At 31.1% G+C, this 23,331-nt stretch overlaps 2 protein-coding genes, 1 non-coding gene and 1 pseudogene across 4 annotated transcripts; 1 reads left to right on the top strand and 3 right to left on the bottom strand.

Moving 5' to 3' along the window:
* Positions 1-998: 998 nt before the first annotated feature.
* LOC114397418 lies at positions 999-1,315 on the bottom strand (annotated as a pseudogene).
* Positions 1,316-7,871: 6,556 nt separating this feature from the next.
* On the top strand, positions 7,872-7,952 carry TRNAL-CAG. Its single transcript has one exon. It is a non-coding gene; the product is annotated as a tRNA-Leu (tRNA).
* A 3,220-nt stretch (positions 7,953-11,172) lies between these two features.
* LOC114394661 (60S ribosomal protein L34-like) lies at positions 11,173-13,691 on the bottom strand. Its single transcript, XM_028356330.1, has 4 exons — positions 13,524-13,691; positions 13,264-13,343; positions 11,477-11,586; positions 11,173-11,393 (listed from the first exon to the last, which is right to left on the bottom strand). The coding sequence occupies exons 1-4, from the start codon at positions 13,600-13,602 to the stop codon at positions 11,300-11,302; spliced, it is 363 nt and encodes a 120-aa protein (XP_028212131.1). The 5' UTR covers positions 13,603-13,691; the 3' UTR covers positions 11,173-11,299.
* A 1,826-nt stretch (positions 13,692-15,517) lies between these two features.
* On the bottom strand, positions 15,518-19,866 carry LOC114396891. 2 transcript variants are annotated; one of them, XR_003663336.1, is made up of 5 exons: positions 19,200-19,866; positions 17,776-19,082; positions 16,385-16,801; positions 15,986-16,275; positions 15,518-15,869 (listed from the first exon to the last, which is right to left on the bottom strand). XR_003663336.1 is itself a non-coding variant. In XM_028359061.1 (5 exons), the coding sequence occupies exons 1-5, from the start codon at positions 19,283-19,285 to the stop codon at positions 15,612-15,614; spliced, it is 2,301 nt and encodes a 766-aa protein (XP_028214862.1). In that variant the 5' UTR covers positions 19,286-19,862; the 3' UTR covers positions 15,518-15,611. The 2 variants fall into 2 exon arrangements, 1 of the variants encoding a protein (XP_028214862.1); XM_028359061.1 differs by having other exon boundaries at positions 15,986-16,218; positions 19,200-19,862.
* Positions 19,867-23,331: the final 3,465 nt, after the last annotated feature.

Genomic DNA, 23,331 nt, shown 5'->3' on the forward strand with positions numbered 1-23,331 from the left:
CATCTTTGAAAGTTTAAACCTTTTTTTTAAGAAAAATAAAACAAAAGACTTCATAAACAAGTAGTTAGAGGTCAAACACTTGCTGTTCATTCCCCTAATTATCATTAACTTAAATTCTAATACAAAATTATTGTGGGTTCATGCTTAACATAAAAGTTTGAAGAGCACACTCGTGAAAAGGCATAAGGATATAAAATCCTTTTTTATATATTACTAATATTAGTTTAATATTTGAATACAAATTATATTTTTAGTACAAATAAGGAAATGATTAATCCACCTCGACTTGTCTTGATCTTCTATTAACTCTTTCCCTCTCCCAAAACACAGCGAGGCAGTTTAGAAAATATGTGAAAAGTGTATCCCTATTCCATTTTTTGGTGGGTTAGAAGATAAGCCCACACTACTAGGAAAAAGTCGTTTTACATCGGTCCTTGTCGGCGTTCAACGACGGTGCAGACCCGTCTTTAAATGCAACGTCGTTGTAGACCTCTGGCCAATCTACGACGGTCACTATACACCGTTTTAGAAAGTTGTGATTCCTGCGACAGGACTGACATCACGACCATAGTTGAAGCTTCACCTTCGAAGACGTTGTTGACGTCAGCAACGACGTCGAAACGTATGCTTTTTAGGTCGGGCTTTAGACGAAAACGACGTAGTAATACATGATTTCAACGACATCGAAAGAAGATTAGCATTGATAACAAGGAAACAAACTTTGATCAAATATAACTTGTCCAAAAGAAACCATCAAATTCCTTTGAGAAAAAAGAACAATCGCAAGCCTAACTCATTAAGATACATGTTTAAGCAAAATAATAGATCGATGATTAAGGCCAAAGCAAAAATAAAAGCGGCTTTCCATTAACCACATTAAGAATATAGTCAACGATTTGATTTCACAACTACAAAATAGCAAGTGTTAACTAAATTACGGAATTAAAAAACCGAAAACAAAGCAATCGGGTACGGATCAGAACTACATATCCAAAAGATCAAATGGCGCCACCAAATTTGGAGCGGTAGAGTTTGCCGAACACGTGGAGCGCGGTGACAAAGCCGATGAAGCAAAGGCTCATCACGAGCACCACCGTCGGTGAAATCTTCAGCCCCGGGATGTCGTCCGTGTAGAACCTCAGCATGTTGCTGCTGTCGCCTCCAATGCCGGTGCTGGTAGAGTTGTTTCGGTCATCGAGACGACAGCGGCGCATGCCGGCAGTGGCGGCGGCAGAATTTGGGGAGCCATGCTTGCTGGTCTTGGTCACATGGTTGTTGAAGTGGAGGATTGTGACTAAGAAGAACCTCTGGCCATGATGCAAAGATGAAGAAAGAAGGAAACAAAGTAATGGCATTGTGGTAGAGGATTGGTGGGGTTAATGAGAAATGAAGAGATAAGGGCAACTAGGCAGAGGAAGAGAGAGAGAGAGCAGTGCTGAAGCGCGTACTGAAGAGAGAGAAAGAGTGGTGTATTGGGAACAGGAGAGCACACGAAATCAGACTTTTAAATTTTCAAAAAAATTCAAATTTTCCACCGCACGCGCAATGGGACTTTCAAAAATTCAAATGAAGAGAGAGTGCTGAAGCGCGCTTTTGTTTTACATTATTCAAAAACGGTTTTACAAAAACCGACTTTAAAATGATAGTCATATTTACATGAATGCCACCGCACGTTTAACAACGACATTTTTGAATTAATCGTGGTTGAACGCACGTCGTAAATAACAACTTTTTTAGTAGTGCCACGAATAATTAGAAAAGGTGGAAAGAAATCAAAAGTGAAGGAATTGGTATTTCATGCAAATTAATTAGCTCTACCCTGTCTTTTTCCTTAAACTTACAAAATAAATCTAACTTTTTAAAAAAGAAATTTTGTGGCTTCTATAGTGAATACTTTTGTATTGTATTATTTTTCTTCTTTTTTTGGCTTCTATTCCATAGTGAATACATGTTGTATTCTTCTTCTTTTTTACAAGGATGGACAAACAAATTAACAAATTAAAGCCTCAACATGAGAGTCTAAATTTACTTTTATATAAAAAAAAATTAGAATAAATAATTTGGAGGGTGAGATTGTCACTCTTTTCACTCTCTATATTAAATTTTTTTAATAGCTTTCTCTTCTCTAAACTAGATGTATATTTCTCACACTACACCTGCAATTGCCAAAAAAGTTCTCTCTTAATCATCTCCAATTCTTCTTCTTATATCTTTATTCATATATTTGACTTTCTTAATCGTCTATTCAACCTATTTTTATTTATGTTTAAATTAAATTTCAATATTTTTAAAAGAATTTGTCAAAAATTAAAAATAATCTTATAACACAATTTAAAGTATTTGTTATAAATTTATAATATAATTTATATATTTTAATAATTTTTATTTATTATAAATTTTAATATGTAAAGCAAAAAACCTCAATTTAATATGACTTTTAATGATAATATAATTTATACACTAAAAAATATTTATTTATCATAAATTGTATTCATATAAAAGCAAACATTTTTCCTGCTCGATGCACCACAAAGTAAAATACTTATCAATTGTATATTGGTATTTAGGTTTCAAACAAAATATATATAAAAAGATTTCAACACAGCTTGCATATATCTGCATTCTCTAACAGTCATTGGTTAGGATGTTTGGTTGTTTGCCCAGCTATTTGCAACCACCAATTGTCATTTTCATTCTGTTAGAATCACCCTATTACATAGGACGTGTTTGTTAGCTTGCCCATTCCTTCTACAAATACAGCTTATCTAACCCAATTTCCTAACCATATGACCATTAGAATGCATGTGCAGTTATATATATACATATATATGCCAGCAGCTATGATGAGACCTAGCGTTCAAACTACAAAACATACGTAAAAGTAATATAACACCTATTAGGATAAGTGTAGTGGTGGGGTTGAGATAGATGCATGGAGTCAAATTTGATCTTCTTTGTACCATTATACATTTAAAAAGTAATAATAAAAAAAAACATTATGAAAAGAAAATGAATAATAAGTGGGATTATTTTTAAAGTTGTTTAGTTGAGTAGAAAATGAAAAGAAGAAGAATTGTGCATATAAAATGACATAAATTTCTTCTTTTCTTAAAAAAAATAAAATGACATAAATAATATGATATTAATAGAAATATTTATGCCTTTATACTTTCTTAAATCTTTTCTCACCTCCTTTTCTTCCCAATATGGGTAAAATGACTTTTCTGTTGTGGAACCCATTAAAATGTTATCTTATATATATATATATATATATAAAACAATTAAAGTATAATTTGACATGTTTTCTTTTTTTTCATCAATCCTTCTCTCTCTTTCCTTCAAACATAGCACAAGGCTATATGTTTGAAACTAATGAAAATAAGTAGAAGGATTTAGAAAGGATAAAAGAAAAAAGACATTTAGTTTGATCTTTTATCATTTTGTATCAACGGTGGTAGATGGGATGAATGAAAAAACATGTAGAACTCACTCTTATTGCAAATCCTTCTATTTCGGGAGGGAAGGAAGAAGAAAAGACATGTTATTATAGTAAAAAGGCTAAAATACCCTCACTTTTACAAACTTCTTAATATATTATTTTACGATCAAATAAGAAAAAATAAAAAAAATTAACTTTCTTTTCTTTCATTTTCTGTTTTATCAAAAAACTTACAAAATTAAATCTCTCAGTTTTTATTCTTTTTCTTTCTCTTTCTTTTATTTCATTTTCCTTCCTAAATCAAACACAAACAAATAAAGTATGTATAACTTAAATTAACCACAAATTTGTAGAATATTTTATTTAAAATAATAAATTGTGAACATGCCATTTTTTTTGGTGAGGAATTGTGAACATGTCTATTCTTGATTTAATTAATCAACCAATATCTAGGCCCCAATCTTGCTTTAATAACTGGGATGTTGCTGGATCAGCTAAGTAGCTACTTAAACCAAAGAGAGGTAACACAAACTTGAGAGTGTAGTGGTGATAATGACTAAGATGTCGAAAGAAATAAGAAGGATGGGACGGTGGTACTTTTGGAAGAAGAAGAAAATTGGGGAACATAAGATAGGAGTCTCTATGATAGGCCACTACTTAACAAGTTTCAGGTTATGTCCCTAATAAATTAAGGGGAAATAATTTAACAATCAACCCCACGGGTTAGATACGCTCTTATAAAATTATCCAACCCACTAAAATAATAGTTACACAAGCTGCATCAAACGAGTGTTTCTTTTTTAATCACATGTATTTTTTTGTGAAAGACAACTTTGTTTAAAATTATACGAGTTTGGACGCTTCTATTTATGAATTTCCTTTTTTTTAGAGGAAAAGGTCTTTGGGAGGGGAGGGGGGAAGAGTGGGGCTGCTGGGATTATTTATTAATTTATTGGTGCTATGAAAAAGAGAAACTTTATACCTCTGTACATTTAAATAAAACAAAATAAATTACAGACGAAGGAAGTTAAACAAAAAAAAAGTATGAAGTTGAAGAATAAATTATGACTTTATGAGAGTAAGATCAGTTTATTGAGTGTAATCGAGGTATAAAGATATGTTCAAAGAAAAGTGGAGAAAAAAATAAACAATATAAAAAATTATTTTACATCCATTTTAGCTGAAATTAATATAGAAATACTTGATTTCTACATTTATTATAACTAGAATTAATATAAAAAGTCTTCTTTCTAACTTATTTCTCATCTCAACTAATTGTAGAACTTGACTTTTTACATTAATTTTGGTAAAACCAATGCAGAAAGTTTATTCTTTTTTAAAGTAGCAATACAACTACATTGCATTCATATTATTATGATTCAATAACTACAAATACAGAAAAGGAAACCGATAAAAAAAACAATTTTATTTTATTATTTATGTAAATGTTAAGTGCATTTTTTCAGTTTTTTATTATGATGACTAAGTTGAATGTATATAATTTTCATATTAAAATAACTAAACTCAAAATAATGTGTTTTGAAGTGGAAAAAGAATATTATTTTCACTTCGCTTAAGTAATCATTTGCTTCTCTAAACAATATATAATAAAAAAATAAAAATAAAAACCTTATCTTTTCTTGTTACATGCCTAAATGCGAGAAATTTATCAACATTAGGTGTTGGCTTGATCCTTTAAATAAGATTTTATATTTGAGTTTTATATATAAATAATAAAAATATGATTAAGAAAGGAGATCCACTAAAAGTAGGTCAAGCCAATTCTCTAACATATATTATTCATTAACTTTGTTAATAAATACTTTGTATCTATAACAAGACAATCCAAAAAAATGCAAATGTTACAGTATTTTCTTTTTTTGTTTTTTATTAATACTATAGTGATTTCTATTCCTTCCCCTAAGTTAGCTCGATTTTCTTTTTCTTTTGCTGCACATTTGTGCTATAAATCTTCCACTTTGGGAGATATAGTTCATTCATATATTTTAAACTTCCAACTATGCTTTGAAAGGAAGCTTTAATAGAGATGAATGAATATAATCCAATATATAAGTTTATAGTAACATAAATACTGGAAAGAAAAACACCTGAAGTTAAGCTAAGAAAGAGTTAGCATTCCAATTAGATCATATAAAACAAAAAACAAAGTCCAACCAAAGTTTTTGCATGTTGCCCATATAACCAGAAAAGAGAAATTTATTACGTGCTCTTCGTTGTTGTCTTTGGAAGGAAACAATTCTTTAAGTGAGTTTTGGACAATGTTTTTTTTCTTCCAATAAGTACATTGTTATAATTCCTTTAACAATGTTATGATTTTAAGAACGTTACAAGAAAGATATAACAAGAGAGAAAACATTATCTCATAAGGTTGTACGTGCATGATTTGAATCAAAGACAAATACACTTGAGATTTATAGAAACAAAAACTAGAGATGTAAAATGAGAAAATGTAAAGCCATACTTGTGTAAGAGAAACTAAAAAATGAAGTTTCACAAAACTAATGAATTTTCTAGATCAATTTTACTAAGAGTTAATGTAGAAATGATTTTTTAGATGGTACAATCGATCTAGAAAGTTTTGTGAGAAATTTCAATAATTAAAAAAATTTCACATTAAATCACTTTAAAAAAAATTGTCAAGAATTTCAAAAGTAATAAAGAAATTTAAATTCCATATGGTTCCATAAAGAATTGGTATATATAGACAGTACTATTTACATTAACTCTTAGTACAATTAATGTAAAAAGTTTTTTTTTAATTCATTTGTAAAATTATCAATATTAAATATTTATTCTAATATTACAAAAATGTCACCACCTTATATACTAAACATGTTGTTATCATATTTAGGGAAATGAATCCTTTAACATCTCTCTGGTTAAGCTTTCAAAATATATATATATATATATATATATATATATATATATATATATATATATATATAAAAAGTAGCATGTTCCACTTTAACTGTCCCAAGTAATCCCATCATTTCTTTCTTATCTCCTTTTACGGTTAGAAAAGGGCAAGCCCCTATTTGAATCCGACAAGAAGTTGGAAGTTAGAATCGAAGACCAAAGGATGGGAAATCTTTGAAGTACTTTATAAGCCTTACCTCAATTCTTCAAAGTAATGCGTGGGCAGTTCCGTAACTTGATTACTTTAATTTGAAGATACTCACCAATAATCCAAATTCAAACCTATCCGTAATATGTAATTAATGAATATTGTCACGCTAAAGAGTAGTTTTGATCATTTAGCAGGATCCTAATTATAAGTCCTTTTATTCTTCTTTAAGAAAAGAGCAAAGTATGTATGGGATTTCCGACAATTACTTGAATTTTGTCTAAACCCATGCGTCAACTTTCTTGAAGCCAAATTAATGCATGCTGATACCTCACTTGGGGGCTGGTCATGGTTTTGTTTTCTCACTCACCTACTACTCTTGACGAGATTTTGAAACTTTCGGTTGGTGTGTCTAAGGCTGCAAATTAACGGATAACAAATCATTGTCTTGGTTGACCTCCGTTTCAGATTGTTCACCACTGAGTCTAAAGTTGTCATAATTGAGATCATCAACGGACTTACCGGATCATAACCGCAAGGTGCATGCAATTTTCCTTTTTTCTAAATTATTAATGACAAATGTTGATCCGAATAAGACAACAAAAAAAAAACTATTGCTATTTTTATATATTAGAAAAGATAATACTATATTTTTGTTCCTTTTATAGGTTCAGTTTTAAAAGAAAATTTAATTATATCCCTATTTATATATTTTTAAAAGTTTAAAAAATATTAATTCAGGATCGTACAAAGATAAAATAACTAAAACTTAAACTTTAGACCTATCAACAAAAAATTATTTGTTATTAATTTTTTAAATTAAAAAAGATGATACATGTTGACTAAAATTGATATGTACAAAATTAAATCATTGACTTTGATCTAACTCTGGGTTGTTTTGATCCAAGATATTTTTTTATATAATAATTCCAAGGTATTGTAGCAATAATATTGTTTTCCAACATAGTTAGGATGTCATAAAATAAAGGGACTAAGTTCCTTTATATACTAAGTTGCATTGCCAATGAAAATTTTTCTCTACTCACTGCATCCAAAACATATAAAATGCATTCAGACACTAAGTTCCTTTAGCCAGAACTAAAGGTAAAAATGTTAGGAGAAAAGGTCGGATTATGAAATATAGCATAAATAGATTAATAGAAAAAATGTTCTTATATTATAAATAAATATTTTTACTATCCATTAAGATTTTTGTCAAGTTAATTTTTATTCTACACAAAACAGATAAAATACATCTTTTAATATCTTCCTTTAAAATAAGATTTGGAGTTGAATTTTGGATGTATAAAATAGTTATATATATTAGTTACAAAGACAGACAATAAAGTCAAGATGGCCGAGTTGGTCTAAGGCGCCAGTTTCAGGTACTGGTCCGAAAGGGCATGGGTTCGAATCCCATTCTTGACATTCCATATAATTTTGCTACTTGTTTTTCATGTACGTGCTTAGTGACCCTATTTTGATGAGCTTTTCCTAGATGAAATGAATGAGCCTATATAATGTGTAGTGGTTTATCTTGCTTTTGGCTCACAATTATTATTATTATTATTTTCTTTCAATTCTCCCCTCACTCATTTTGTTTATTGTTGTTGTCGCTATCATTATCATAATATTTTTCCTCTTTTCCTTTTCTCCCTCTCCAATCCTAATGTTTGTCCTTCTTTGTGAGCTTCCTTCCCAACCATACGTTCACCATCATTATCGCCCATGCTTGAGGGAAAAAAAGAACATGAAGATTGTGCTCATGGATGCTAAGAGAAGAACCAAACAACTAGATTTGTGATCCAAAACGAAGAGAAACAACCCAATCTAGAGCCCATAGTGGTCGTTGACGGCAAGGGACCGAACTTCGAAACCGTTCTTGTATCAAACATTCTCTTTGTCGGCTCACTCCTTATCTTCTTTCCCTCATTCTCTCCACTACAAGCCAACACAATCCAAACAAATGTAGCAACACACATTGAGATCTGGACACCCTAGATCCAAATCAAAATTGCTTTTCAATTTGAGATTTGATTTTTATATTTATTGAAGTTAATTATTTTCGTTTCAAAAATGAGTCCTCCTTTGAGATTTTCAATGACTCGATTGCACAACAACGTTGAGGTTGTCCGCAATGACATTGGGATATTCATGATGGTGTCGTGGTCGTCCATGGTGAGAAAGGCCAAGTGGTCGGCGAGGACAAAGACAGTGATTTGGAGCCTTGAAAGAGTTTTTTTTTTTTTAAATAATCCAGTGCATGTATTCTCATGGTACTCCTTACCTATCTTATACATTAATGGTAAAATGTTCATATCTAACAAACCAGGTTATTCTTTCATTCATTTTTTAAAACTCTACTAGGGTGTGAAAGGAATTAGTTTTGTTTTTGCACCCTAGTCTTCGTCTCAAAAGTAAAGCTAGCAGAAGCTAGGTAAGGTTTTGTATCAAACTTCATTTTTATTTTTGTTAACCATGTTATTAGTACGGAATATTCATCAATTTTATCGATGATTAACTTTGTCGTAAAACCTGTCTAATCATCTTTAATAAGATTCTTTCCTTTCAATCATATTTTATCCATCCACAAGACCTAAACCTGAAACTTTGTTTAAAAAAATTGAGTTTAATACTACCTACCAACAACTTGGTCAAACTTCATATTTTATTATACGGCTAACATTTTCGCCTCTTGCGGTTTGTCATGTAGTATGCAACAAGTGACTCGATTTTTTATTTTATTTTTTGGTAATGAAGTGACTCGATTTTGGTGAGCTTTATTTGCCATAAATGAAATTAATCACCCTGTATAGTGAGTAGTGAATTAACTGGCCTATAGCTTACTATTATAACTGAGTGATCTTATTTCACACGAAACCTTTTACATACGAAAAATGGCAAACATTAAATTGATCAATAAAATTGTTCAATTTAACAGAGAACACACGTACGAGTGTTGGTTAAAATTTTGGATAATTACAACTATAGAATACCACATCTCCTTCGTAGCTTCCGTTTTCGTGATATTTATTATTTGTGATTTTGATTTAGCTTATTATGTATGAACATAACACGAGTTGAGAAGCCGGAGGAAAGGCTTTTCTACCTCAAGAATGACTTGAGCACGCTTAAAATTTAAATTATTGACTTTGCATACGCTAGGTGAACTCGATGTCACAAATTATGGACTATGCATGACTTGAGCATGTTGAGATTTATTGTCCTAGGTTATATACGTGGATACTGCATCAGCTACGAGGGAGAGGATATATGTGGTGAGGTCTGGTTGGGTTTGTTATACTTTTGGGATAGGTACTCCTGGTATCTGTATCCTCTCTTTTGTATTCTGATTATTTACATCAATAATAATTAGCTATTTCCAAAAAAATAAAAGAATTCGATGTCAGAAATGAACCAGATTATTTGGAAAATGCCTTTCAACGTTATTTAAGGTGCATTCGTGAAACAATAATGATACAGAATAATTTTTTTATACAACTTTCATAACACCATAGTCACTGTGAGAGAGTTGTTGAGTTGTTTGCATGAAATCATAAAGTCAAATTTCATTATCACTGTTAGGTTAAAGAGTTAAGTGCGCGTTTGATTTGTGGTTTTTGTACAACTCCATATGTTTGTTCACATGTTGCAAAGTAAACCAAGAAGTAATTATACTGTTGGATTGAAGCAAACATACGTTACATTAAATCAACGTTTTTCTATTCACACCCTAAGTTTATCTGCTGAAATATCACCTCACCCTTGAATAAATCACCAAGTTCACAGGGTGTTTTTTAAAACCCATTCCAACCACGTTGAACAGAAGCTTTCCACTTTCTCATGCAAAAGTCTTAGATTGATGTTCAATTCAACTGAACGCAGATACAAACACACACCAGTAGATGCAACTTGCAAGAAGATATCCTCCAAAGATATAGCATACGTTCTTATGAAGTGAACTTATCTAGAAATTGAATAACTAAGGAAATATTGCCATTTATTTAACTTAAAGTTTTTCACCATAATTTAATGTAATAAACTAAAATTGTTGGGAGTGTTGGTCGAAATATAATTACCCTAACATACCTTTGAAAACTACTTCCACGGATCATGTACCAAAAAACATAAGATTTGATTATACTTTTTATCTGTTTAATTTTATACTTCACGGGATTTTAATCCCCGATGCTTTTCGAAACAAACTTAAATATAAGTTCACAGGTTTTGTAAATTATTATATAAAATATTGTAATAAAATTCTAATTAAAACAATACCAAAAATAGCTATAAAACTACAACTAATTTTGTTTGTTTTCTCAGCCAATGAATAATCTGTTTTTAGACCTAAGCAAATTTAATCTTGTCGGTTCTTTTTTCCTGTTCATAATCTTCAAATCTTTAATCTCTACTTAATATTTGTGTATTAACTTGATTAAAATAGTTTTAAATTTTGTAAAGACTCATCAACCAAAAAATCAAATTTCACCAAAATAAAACTCAATTTTTCTAAAATATATAAAAAAATCTCTTTTTGAAATCACAATTTTACATTTATTAAACCCTTTTAAATATGACCGAATTTCCATTAAACTACCAACTTTGGAACATTTAAAATTTTTCATATTCAAAATGTAAGCTACCAAAAGGCACAAGAATCATAAAATAAATTTCAAATTAAGTTTCCACATTCATAGTTAACACCATTCAAAGTCAAAATTCTTTAGCACAAATTTTAACAAGATCTTTTTTTCACTCACGAATAACTCAACAGCTTAACTCTTTGATGCCTGCTTTTCTTTTGCCTTCTGGATCTTCAATACCTTTTTCACAATTTTTTGCTCTTCAACAAGGAAAGCGCGAATAATCCTATAGCAAGATTACATAGCTGTTAAATTTACTTCAACTAAGAAAATTTGCATAAATAATCTAGTGATTTTTTAGCAACATACCTTTCTCTAACAGCTCCCCCGGATAAAACACCTCCATAGGCTCGGTTTACGGTCCTGCGGTTCCTAGGCAATCTAGACCTCTTGTATTCAGCAGGTCTTAAGTGTGGAATCTGCAGAGTAAGTCAGGATCAGAAAATCATGATAGTTATGGCATTTTGCTCATCACTACTTGGGGTGTATTTGGATAAACAGGTTAATTAAACACTTATGATACTTGTGGACAAACAGTTTGATTAAGCACTTATCAAATAAGGATGAATATGGAAGAACTTATTCACAATTTAGTTGAATTTATTTTATGACATCAACAATTATATAAGTGTTTGGTAGAGCTTGTGAAAATAACTCGCGATATATCTATAAGCAATTTTCAACTTATTTTAATAAGCTCTTCAAAATAACTTATGAAAAAGGCTTATAACTTAAACAGTTTAATCTTATTCCTTCTTTAAATGTAGAAACAACTTATCCGTAAGTACTTACATGATAAATACTCATTCAATAAGCACTTAATTAAGTTGTTTAACCAACTACACCATAAGCACTTATGTAGGGTTAAATTGTTTTCATAAGCTATCTTAGAGAGGTTATTGAAAAAAGTTGAAAACAAGCTTGAGGACATATCATAAGTTACTTTCATAAGCTCTTTCAAACACTTACACGAGTACCTATGAATTAAGATAAGCCAAAACAAGTTCTCCCAAACACACCCAATATGTTCATATTCCTCCCTCTGTCCCTAATTATAAGATCCTTTTCAAAAGTTTATTTGTCCCTTTTTATAAGACCATTTTCTAATTTCTAGATGCATTAATTATTTTTTCCCTACGTATCCTTAATTATTCTTTCTCCAAATATTAATAAAAAAACAATTAAGTGGATAGAGAGATAAGAAAAGGATAATTTTGAAATGATAGTACAATTAATTGACAGATTTAATATCATTAACTATATTAATTACTTTTCTCAAGGGAAAAGGATCTTCAAATTAAGGAAGGAGGGAGTAATTGAGAACTGATTCATAAGCTTGGCTGTGAAGCTTACTAGAATAATCCAAAAAGAGTTTATTTTGATAAGCTTCTCCACAAAGCTTATTGAAATAAGATAGAAAGAACTTATAGGAAGGTTGTAAACCACTTTCGCAACCTGAAATAAGCTCTTCCATTCACCCTCTTAGACAAAAACAAAGAAAGACAACACAAATGAACATGAAAACATCAAATTGGCACATGGTGGGACACAAAGAACATAAATGGAAAAAAGAGAGAGAAGGAAAATTATAATCTGCAGGTAGTAATAGGCTGCGGAGGGTTACTCATAAAAGATAAGGATCTAAACATTTATCACGACCTTTATCTCGTTAGTTCTCATAATTTCAATTTAGTTATTTAAGAACCAAGGCAGCCAACAAACACCGTAAGCACACGAAAATTATAGCATCCATTATTCCTCCTCAGGAGGCCCATAAACAACGCTGATTCCAATGTCATTCCTACAACCTATCCCTCAATACTCCACAACAAATTCATACACATAGACACATATCCGCAACAAAAACAAAAACATGATTTTATAATCAATTAGGCACCCATCCAAAACTGAAGCAAAAATAAAGAATAACCCTGAAATTTTCCATCTCACCCATTTAACAGATCATAATATAGAGGAATTCGCACACAGCATATCATTTTTCAAATCTATAAATCATATTCTTCACTATGAATCAAATATCCTTATTCTTCAAAGGGTATATCAAATAGCAGAAAAAAAAATTACACACTAAATACCCCTTGGATCCTCTTGCCAGTGACAGGGCACTTAGGTCCACTTGCTCTCTTCTTAGTGGTCTGGTACACCAACTTCCCACCTGAGACATACCCATTTGAAAAAAAATAGTAAAAACATCAAACAACAACAACAAAATCAAATTTTGACGACAACTGAAGGAATATAATTGAGATCAAAATAATAATAGTAATAAAAAAAAAACCACAATTAGGAGGGGGGGAAACACAAAACAAATAAAAAGAGCAAAGAGGAAATATACCAGGGGTCTTAACAACCCGGTGCTGGTTGGATTTGGTAGCATAGCTATGGCGCTTGCGATAAGTGAGCCTCTGCACCATCGTTGCTGTTGATGGGAGTGAAACCTAGGAGAAGAGAGAGTGCGCACACGATGTTTTATAAATGGAGGCTTCTCTCTCAAAACCCTACATCTCATGGCTCTCGTTATTCTTATCTTTGTTGGGTTGGGCCTCATATTAGATCCAGATGCATATTCGGCCCAGTTAACTTGTGGGTTTAACAGATTGGTAGACTGGCCTATGTCAAATTATTTGGGCAATTAACATATTTAGTTTAGATTATTTCTAAAAAAATCATTATAGTTTTTGAAAGTTTATTTTAAATATAATCAATTTATTAAAGAAACATTAACTTCAACTTAAACATGACATTTCGATTAATTTAATCCATTTTTCTAATCTAGAGACTTGTGTAATCGGATATAGGTCACTTAGAGAGCATACATGTGTCAATTAGTGTAGGAGTTGTTCCAGACTAATCATATATCTCACATTCAAATATTGGATATGCAACTATATTAAATATTTGAAAATAAATTTTTATTGTCCATAATAATTATACTTATTTTAAATAGAATTATCCCTAATGAAGAGAGTAGATGTAATTAATACCAGAGAAAAAATATATCATAAATAGACATGATTATTCGTCTTGACAAGGTATGACACAATGAAACATTTATGAGATTTCAAGCCTGACTTTAGCACTTTTTAGTGGATGTGAATGTTTTTTTAGTGTGAACACATGATATTTTAGTATTTTTTTATCTATGTAATATTTTTTGTTTTGTTTTGGTCCTTATAAAATTATCTTTATAAAAAGATCCTTGTAAATTTTACGAGAACCAAAACAAAAAAAATCATAAGAATTAAAATATAAAAAATAATATATTATAGAAATCAAAAACATATTTAAACCATCAACTTTATTATTTTTCATGGATAGCATTATAATTAACGGATGGAAGAATAACATTCTTGGAGTTTTAAAGTTGAGTTCTACTGACTAATGTTTAAATTAAAGACATATGCTATGAAATTAATAAAAAAATATTATAAATTATGATATTAGTGTATTATAAAAACTTTCTATTTTTATTTTTAAACCAATGTCTTTGAAATAGTGATCAACATTTTAAATACCGAGCTGTTCTTGGAAAAAGGAAAAAAAAAATTGCGGTCCCAATAACGTGTGCACGAGAAATACAAAGCTTGATTGTGATATATAACTTCCCACATGTCATTGAAAAGTACATACCTATGAATATGAATCAATAATAAAAAAAATTATAAATTTGTTTTATGTCATATCAAGAAAAAAGTATTTTTTATAAAAACAACATGACAATAAAAAAAATTATGTTGGAATAGATTACTGAAAACTCATATTTTTTTAGAAAATCACTTATCTCATAATTACTTCAAGTTAAATATATTTAACTATTAAATTCTTAAGTAATAGATTACCAAAAATTACATCCATCTTATTTATATAAATAAATAATACTAATTAACTCCTTTAAATCATCCTTAATCGGGATGTTACTTTTTTTAGCTAAAAAGGTTATGCTTAGACATGGAAGCTTGAATTCCCTAAATATATACTAGTAGTAAGAAGAAAGAAAGTAACAAGGCATCATGTGGACTTGAAAAGTCGAAAACCAAACTCATGAAAGAAACAAAACCCCATGCTACTTAAACCTATATGAGGGGAGACCTTGCCTATGCGACGAAATTAATAAAATGTATTTATGAGGAATGAAAAATAGTTTTATTCTTGTGATAAAATGGCATTTTGTCTTAATTCAATAAAAAAAAAATGAATGAGGATTTCATAACATAATATACTAACTATTAGAAAGTGTTCCATATTTATTATATGTTGAATTATTTTAAAGAATTCTACCTAATTATCTGAGTTGACCACACCACATGAAATATAGATCGGGACCACCAATTTGTTGAAAAGTTATATGCAAAATTTTTTACTAATTTAATAATGGCCTTCTAAATGTGAAGGAACATATACACAAATCTTTTGCAATTAACTATTAACTAGGGAAAAGTAAGAATGATGGCTCTACATGTATCCTTCTGTTAACAAAATTGATCTTGTTTAGTTTGCTACGACACCATGCGAGTTGGTCGGTCGTTATTCTTGACATGTTCAACACTCTCCAAACCAATTTCATGTCCACTTGAGAGAAAAAATAAAGCACTTGATCTGCCCCATCTTCATGATGATGCTTTTGGAACTTCTTCAATATGCAGCTTCCACTCCTCAAAAGCTCTCTCAGTCTCTTTTCCTTCTGCCAAATCCAAACAAAAAGAATAAGCAACACTACACAACACAACCCTTTTTCAAGAAGAAAGTTTATTTACATTTGACATTAAAAAATGTGACATTTGAAGCTTTAGAGATTACCTTTTGAAGATCCGTTCTAATCTCCACCAAAATCTGTGAATCTGAAGGGTCTTGGAGCTCTACTTGGTTTTCTCTTTGACCTTTAAGTGCCAAGCTGGATGCATCTTTATCAGCTCTTATTAAACGCCAAATTGTTCTGATGGATTCTTCCAAAATCTCCACTAGCATGTCACTTGTGATTGCATCTTTATCAGCCTCTCTTTTTCTGAATTTCCTTTTATCCTTATTGTCTTCTGCATCCAATTAAGATTCTATAACCATGAGGAATTTTTTGTCTCTAATGTATGAAACTGTATATGGTTCCCCACATATGAAAGTGGGCATGAAAAAAGGTAACAATCAAATTCCCTTTGAATAAAGACACTAACCGAATTCACATTCTACTTAGAAAGTTCTCACCTCTTATTACTGGAACTTGAAGAAGATTGCGCATTGCACAACGATTCCTAGCATAGTTTTCAACCCGTGGACCTTGGAGGAATGGTTCGTTCTCTATAAACCTTTGGAGAAGGACATGGAATTGTTGAAATTCCCCTGCTACTTCATTGAACCTTAGCAACCCGTATTGGTCAGATTCCCATAGCTTCAAGGCCTTCTCATATTCCCACTGAAGAAATTCCCAAGAAAGGCACAACTGCCCCACATAAACCATTTCCAAATCACTGTACAACTCTCTTATGAACTTCCTCATTGGGTCAACTTCAGTGTTTTTACGTCTAGAAAGGCGAAAGCCGCGTGTAAGAATGGATGTGAATGCTGGTGAAGGGTTCTTACGGGTTGAAAATGATTGGAGTGGGTCCTTTGACTGTAAAACACCTACAATTTCCAAGAAACTTGAGGAATGTGCTGTGACTATGATTGGAATCTTCAATATTAAGCATAATGCAGAGGGCCATGTAGATTATAAAATTATAACATAACTTTCCTTGAGAATACCTTGCCTAACTTGTCTTGTTTAAGAGTTGTTTAAACTGACATAAGAAACAAAAGAACATAGAAACATTGGGTGGAGCATTACAATCAGTGCTAGATCATTGTAGGGACTGTTTTCTTTTGGAAAACTCGTCAGAAGTTAGCCACAATAAGAAAATGCCCAAATGTTAGGCAGAAAAATTGGAATTGCATATTTAATGTTTACGAATCTTAGATAAAGGAGGTGGGTAGCTTTACATGAATATGAAATTGTTAAATACTATTAGATCTATTAGACAAGGAAGAGTCCTAACACTCATATAGCTCTCTTTTGGGGAAAGTGCAAACTACTAGTACTAGGAGTCATGGCTATTGGCTGGTGGAAATTCTGCTATAGCATTAAAACGTTTAAAGTGCAGACCAAAGCACGTGGCATAAAAAAATTGCTCAATTCCTCAACACCTACCCCAATCCAACAATTCTTCCTTGTAATATAAAAATAAAGAAAAATGAAGTGCAAGAATATATAAAAACTATAATTAAAGGTGATCATCTTCTACCATAAACAAAACCAACCAGAAAAAGAGAACAAAAAACAAGTAAGGTTCAGTTGTGTAATTATTCACTCAACTACTATGTATTTGGGTAATTCATGCTTTCCTGGTGCCCAACTAACCAGATTGAGTGGGTCCTTACCCATACTTTTAATGAATTTAGATGAGGTAGGTCTTGATGATCTCGTAAATTAAATGAAATTGCTCTTCCACTAAGCACACTAACTTCGAACAAATAAGTAGAGAACAAATTTTGAGAAAAAGGAAAAACAGCCGCAGAAAAGAAAAACCAAAGTTGAGGTAATGGATAGAAAAAATACTGACCTAAAGCATACATCTTTTGGTAATTCAAGATATCGAATTTTCGCATTCGTTCTCGGTAACTCCTGTAGAATTTTGGAAGTTCATTTGTGGTGCTACCATGCTGTAATTTTTCATCAATTTTCCATGGCTTCAAGTCTTCCATTATCCTTGGAGACTCAGAATCCTCAAGGATGGTAGGAAGACCAGTGGCTCTGACCTTCTTCAGCTCCATCTTCAATTGTTCTATCAAATCTTGATGCTCCCATAGTGTGTCAAAACGGTTGGAATCCTCAAGATCAATAGTTGCTAAAGCCTGTGAATTAGGCTTCACAGATTGTTCATGTTTGGAATTGATGCTATTACTATCTTCAGAATTTTTACCTGAAGACTTCTCCAGCCTACATTCTTCTTCCAAGTTTCCAAGCTCATCCATTATATCTTCATCCTCTTCAGTAAAATCATCAGGGTCATATCCAACATCCAAATCCTCATAGTTTTTCTCATCCCCAAAGTCCAAATCCTCTTCTGTTGCATTGCTTCCCAATGTGTCAAACTCAGTAGTGGTTCCAAAGTCTGTGTCTGACAAAAACCCCTCCCCCAAAGAACTGACAACAGAATCTGAGTCAGAACTTGAACAAATAAAATCATCCCCGGAAAGAAAATTGCGAACAACTGGCTCTACAGACTGCCCCATTGGTTCCTCAGCTTTGAACTTCTCTGACACCTCTTTGTGTGGACTTTCTGTGAAACTGTTAAGATTTTCTGACATAATCCCTCTATCACAATTTTCTGGAATGAATTTCTTCCTTGATAAGAACCCAAAATCATTGTCAACATGATTTTCCAATTCCAAAGCATCATTTGAATGAACAAAACATTCTTTGAACGTGAAATTTTCAGCCTCGGGTTCATCCAAGAAGTGGCTGAAACTCGTGCCTGACATGAACTCATATTTATTGGTGCTAGCAGAAACAGCATCACCCCCCTTCACAAAATCACCACTTTCACCATTCCCTCCTTTGAATTCTTCATCATAATTGCAATTCCACTTTTGATATTCAAATTTGAAAACCAACTTTGGTGTTTCCTCTTCTTCAAGTCCAGAATTCCCACTATCATGAACAGTTTCGGAACAACATTTTTCCATGGACTCTGCTTCTTTCTGGAAACCATTAGAATCAATTTGATCACTTCCATGTGAGAGAGTATCATTTAGTGCCCCAAAATATTCAGACTTGGAATGAATTGACTCAGCTTTCTCATTGTCACATACAAACTCAGAAGAACAAAGCGGTTTCATCGCTTTATAAGAATCAGAACCATATAATCTGAAACCAAAAATAGAAAGAGAAAAAAAAACATAAAGGGATTAAATTATTGGCTAATGGGTATTGGTTATTAAACAGCGTAGTGGAATTCACAATGAAAAGTCGAAAATTCAATACCTCACGATGACTTTGGTGAATACCCAAAGCAGAGTATTCAAAAGCTTAGAGAGAAAAATCCAAAAGCACTCCCAAAAAGGATCCATTTTTGGTGAAGAAAACCTTTCAGAGAATCCATACTAACCGAAAGAGAAGTGGGTATTTCATGCAAATATCGTTGGGGAGTGAATCCATCCCACAAGCGCGTTTGTTCCTTTTGAAGCAAAACAGAGGAATTGAAAACAGGGGAGAGTCATGCAAACTCTGATTTCACCTTTGAAAATTTTGCACTAAAAAAGAATGAGACTTTGCACCCGAAAGGACAAAGATGTACGTGCAAACTCTTTAGAAGAAGAGTTTTTCACATGCGAGTCCGATTCAGCACAGAGGGTGAAGTGTTACCTAATTGGTGAGATTCAGAACAGAGTGAAAAGAGAAAAAAAGATGTGGGAAGAAAAGAACATGTCAGCGACTTGTTGTGTTTGAGTTAATCTTTCGGTTGCTTAGAATCACGGGATTCTGGTTTCTGTGTACCGTTAGTGTTATGGGAGTCATAGATTCGAAGGTTTCGTATTGTTATCAGGTGAGAGTCTGTTGTGAATTATCTCTTTTATATGATTTCGTTCGGTTCAGAACAGAGAACTCAAAGGTGGGGTTAAATTGAAAGTTTACGTCTCATTCCAGTACAGTTTCCTGTTCAGAAAAACAATCCAAAAAATATATATTTGGATTTTCGGTCTCATTCTATTGCAGTTTCCTATCCTAATATTTGGATTTTATTTATAATTTTATGCAGATAATTTTTTTTTCAGAATAGAGATGATATGTTTAATTTTAGTTCTTTTTTATATTAAGATTCGAAAACAATATAAGAAAAGTAACTCGCATATTCTATTCAATCAAACTAGATATTTTGAGATATTTAGTGATAGTTTAATTTATATACATAGCTATTATAATAATTTTACATAAATATTTGATAAGATTTAATCACTTTATTATATTATTTTACCTATTGATACAGTGTATCAATAAGATAAATTATAAAAAGTGTGATTGATATATAGTTAAAAAAATTAAACAATCAATCAACTACAAATTATCTTTTAGATGATTTAAAAAAAATATATTGTAAAATTTAATAAACTTATTATATATGTGGATACGTGACTAATGTGATTGAATGACTTGTTAGTATATTTCAATTAAAATCAATTGCTATTAAATGCCATTAAAAATATTTTATTTTTAATATCTTAAATGTTACGTTTGTAAATACTAAATGGTTTCCAACATTTATAAGTTATTCATAATTCTAACCACTTTTTTTGTCCGTGTGAAATTGAATAGTTGGAAGAAAAAGTCAACAATGCGTTGCTAGGGGAAAACGACCATATAGTCGACATGGGTTTATACAGTACTTTATAGACTTGCACAATCACACTTTCATATTTACCTTGCAAATTATGCAAAAAAATTGACTTATAATTTGACAAAAAATGAGTTTGCTTGAGCATAAAGATCGATATCTTTTCAGCATAAAATAATCTTAATCTTTTATGCATCATAAAATATATAAGGATCTTATTGATGGATGTCAATAAATTAGAAAGTATATAATATTTTCTATGGTTCTTTAATCTTAAATAAGGAGTATATTTGACAAATCTAGTAATTATATTGTTATTATTTTGATTAAAATAGTTAATACTATTTGAGTATTATTTTTTATTACACAATTAATAAATAGAATCACTTTTTAAAATACTAAAATTTATTTCTTTCCTTTTTAACCATGTTTGTAATTTAAGTATTTTTTTTTCTTTTTAAATTGTGATAAATTAATTTTAAAGTGTCAAATATAAGTGAAATTTGTGGTTAAATTGATTTAACCATAATTTTCATATTGAAACTTGAAAATGGTAGATGAAATTGAATCTGATAATAAAACTACGAAGACAGTCTATGGAAAGGGGAGGCACATAAATGAATGCAGTTGACATGAACCCCACGAGCATAGAAATCACATCAATGATGAAGGGATAAAAGCAGTAATTGAAAAGGAAAGTATGATAATAGTGAAGATAAAACTTTCTTTTTCTTCGGGATTCTTTTAACTTCCGTAAGAGGGAAGAGAAGTAATGAAGTTAATCCATAAAAGAAAGGGTAAAATTATTTTTAAAAATCTGAAGTGATATTCTCTACTTTTTGTACGACTAAAAAGATATTTTGTTAAGTATTATTTAACTCTGACAGTATTTTATCTATTAATGCAGATAATGTTGTCCAATTTAGAAACATAAAATCTCACTATATATTAAATTTGAGACCTCTTACTTGAAGCTTATAAAAAATCTATCATTCTCTCTCCTTATGAAGTTATGCGTCTTTTTCAGATTATAAATTTTTACATCAAAATAGAAATTTTCTTTTATAATTTTAATAATCAATATTTAAATGTTTAACGGTATATTATACCATGTAAGTATTGTTGGAGATGATAAAATATACTCAAACCCTATGGGAACCAGAAAAAATATATGCAAATAGGTAGGATAAATACCTGCTTATTAGGGATGCGTTTGGAATAAATATTTACCCACAAATCTTACTGAAGACGATGAGATAGCTAGGAGGGTGTGTTGAGCATTATAGGTCTTAGACGATATTGTTCTTATTGACGTGTTAGATGAGTCAAAATGCATAGAACTTTTTGGTGTCCGATCCCACAATAGTTATTCTTGGTGGGATTCTACCCCCACTTTGTCAGGCATGACTACATTAGCAATAAAGTTTTTCTTTCTGCCTACAAGTTTTGTTAGCTTTCTAATGGGTTCTGATCTAGTCCCCTCATATTGTTTTAGTCCTTCTATATATAATGGTTGAGGAGTGATTGGTCTTGGAGTGTTGGGGCATCAACTTAGTTGAGGTTCTTTTCCCTTCATTAATCCCTTCCTTATTTCAAAAAAATAATGCATAGAATGTCAGTTTTGATCAAACAACAACACATCATCACCCTATGTCATATAAGAATGAGATGGGTATGGTATTAAGGGTAAACGACTTTTTGAACAATAAGTTTTTGAGTCGTTTTGGAAAAGATATGCTTGAATTTTTTTTTTTCATAAAAAAACACCTATGATCAAAGAAGGAAGAAAGAGAGAAAATATTAGGATATTAATAAAACTAACATTCTAACCAATAACATTAATTTATAAAAAAAAAGTCACAATATATCACGATTTGAAATATAAAATTAAATTAGATTAAATGATCTATATAAAAAAAAACGCAAAACTCAAAGAATAAGAGAATATTTTGTCGATAAAATATTACTGTTCAAATCTGTTTTGGCTAGGCGATATCCTCAACATGCATTGACCATAGTTGTTTGTTCTTGAACTAAAGAGTTGCTTTACCCTACGTCTCTGTTTCAGCACTGTGGAATTTTCCTTGGCCGGTACAAGCGTACAACCCCACCCAAAGGAAGATTCCGAACCAAAAGAAGACAAACTTAAAAAGGTACTTTGATTCATATGATTTGTGACCCTAATGTTGGCTCTTTGTGCTTCTATATATGCAAAATGTAATCTGTATTCTGTTGAACTGAATCAATAACACTTCACTTGTCTGCTTACAGTAAAATAAGAAATTTAAACTACATTTAATTATTATTAATAATAATATTATGAAAGTACTTTTCAAGAAGAACAATGATAACAATAACATCTAGATATATTTTTGTTCATGGGGGTGCCGGAGGAGAGAACAGAATGTCATTGAGTTTAACAACCTCTACCATTATCGTTTCTAACTGTGACTAACCATTAACCCAAAATGAATTATGTAATTGACCTTTATTTATACAAGATGTTCTCCAATAGTTCTTTATGCAGGATGACATGTCAAAAATGTAATGCATCTTCTGACATATCACATTCTAACATTTTTAGAGGAGACATATACTTGATGGTACAAGGTTTGTCTGAAACCCATCCTAATTAAGATCGAGTCATGGTGTACTTGATTATGGTTGGTTGAATACGTTCATCATTCTAAAAGTTACATTTTTGCATTTGTTTAAGTTTTCAACAATTTATTTTTTGAAGAATATATTTTTCTTGCATGTTTAAAAATTCATGCATTGTTATTA

This window comes from Glycine soja, chromosome 18 (genome assembly GCF_004193775.1).
Source record: "Glycine soja cultivar W05 chromosome 18, ASM419377v2, whole genome shotgun sequence".
NCBI classification, from domain to species: Eukaryota; Viridiplantae; Streptophyta; class Magnoliopsida; order Fabales; family Fabaceae; genus Glycine; species Glycine soja.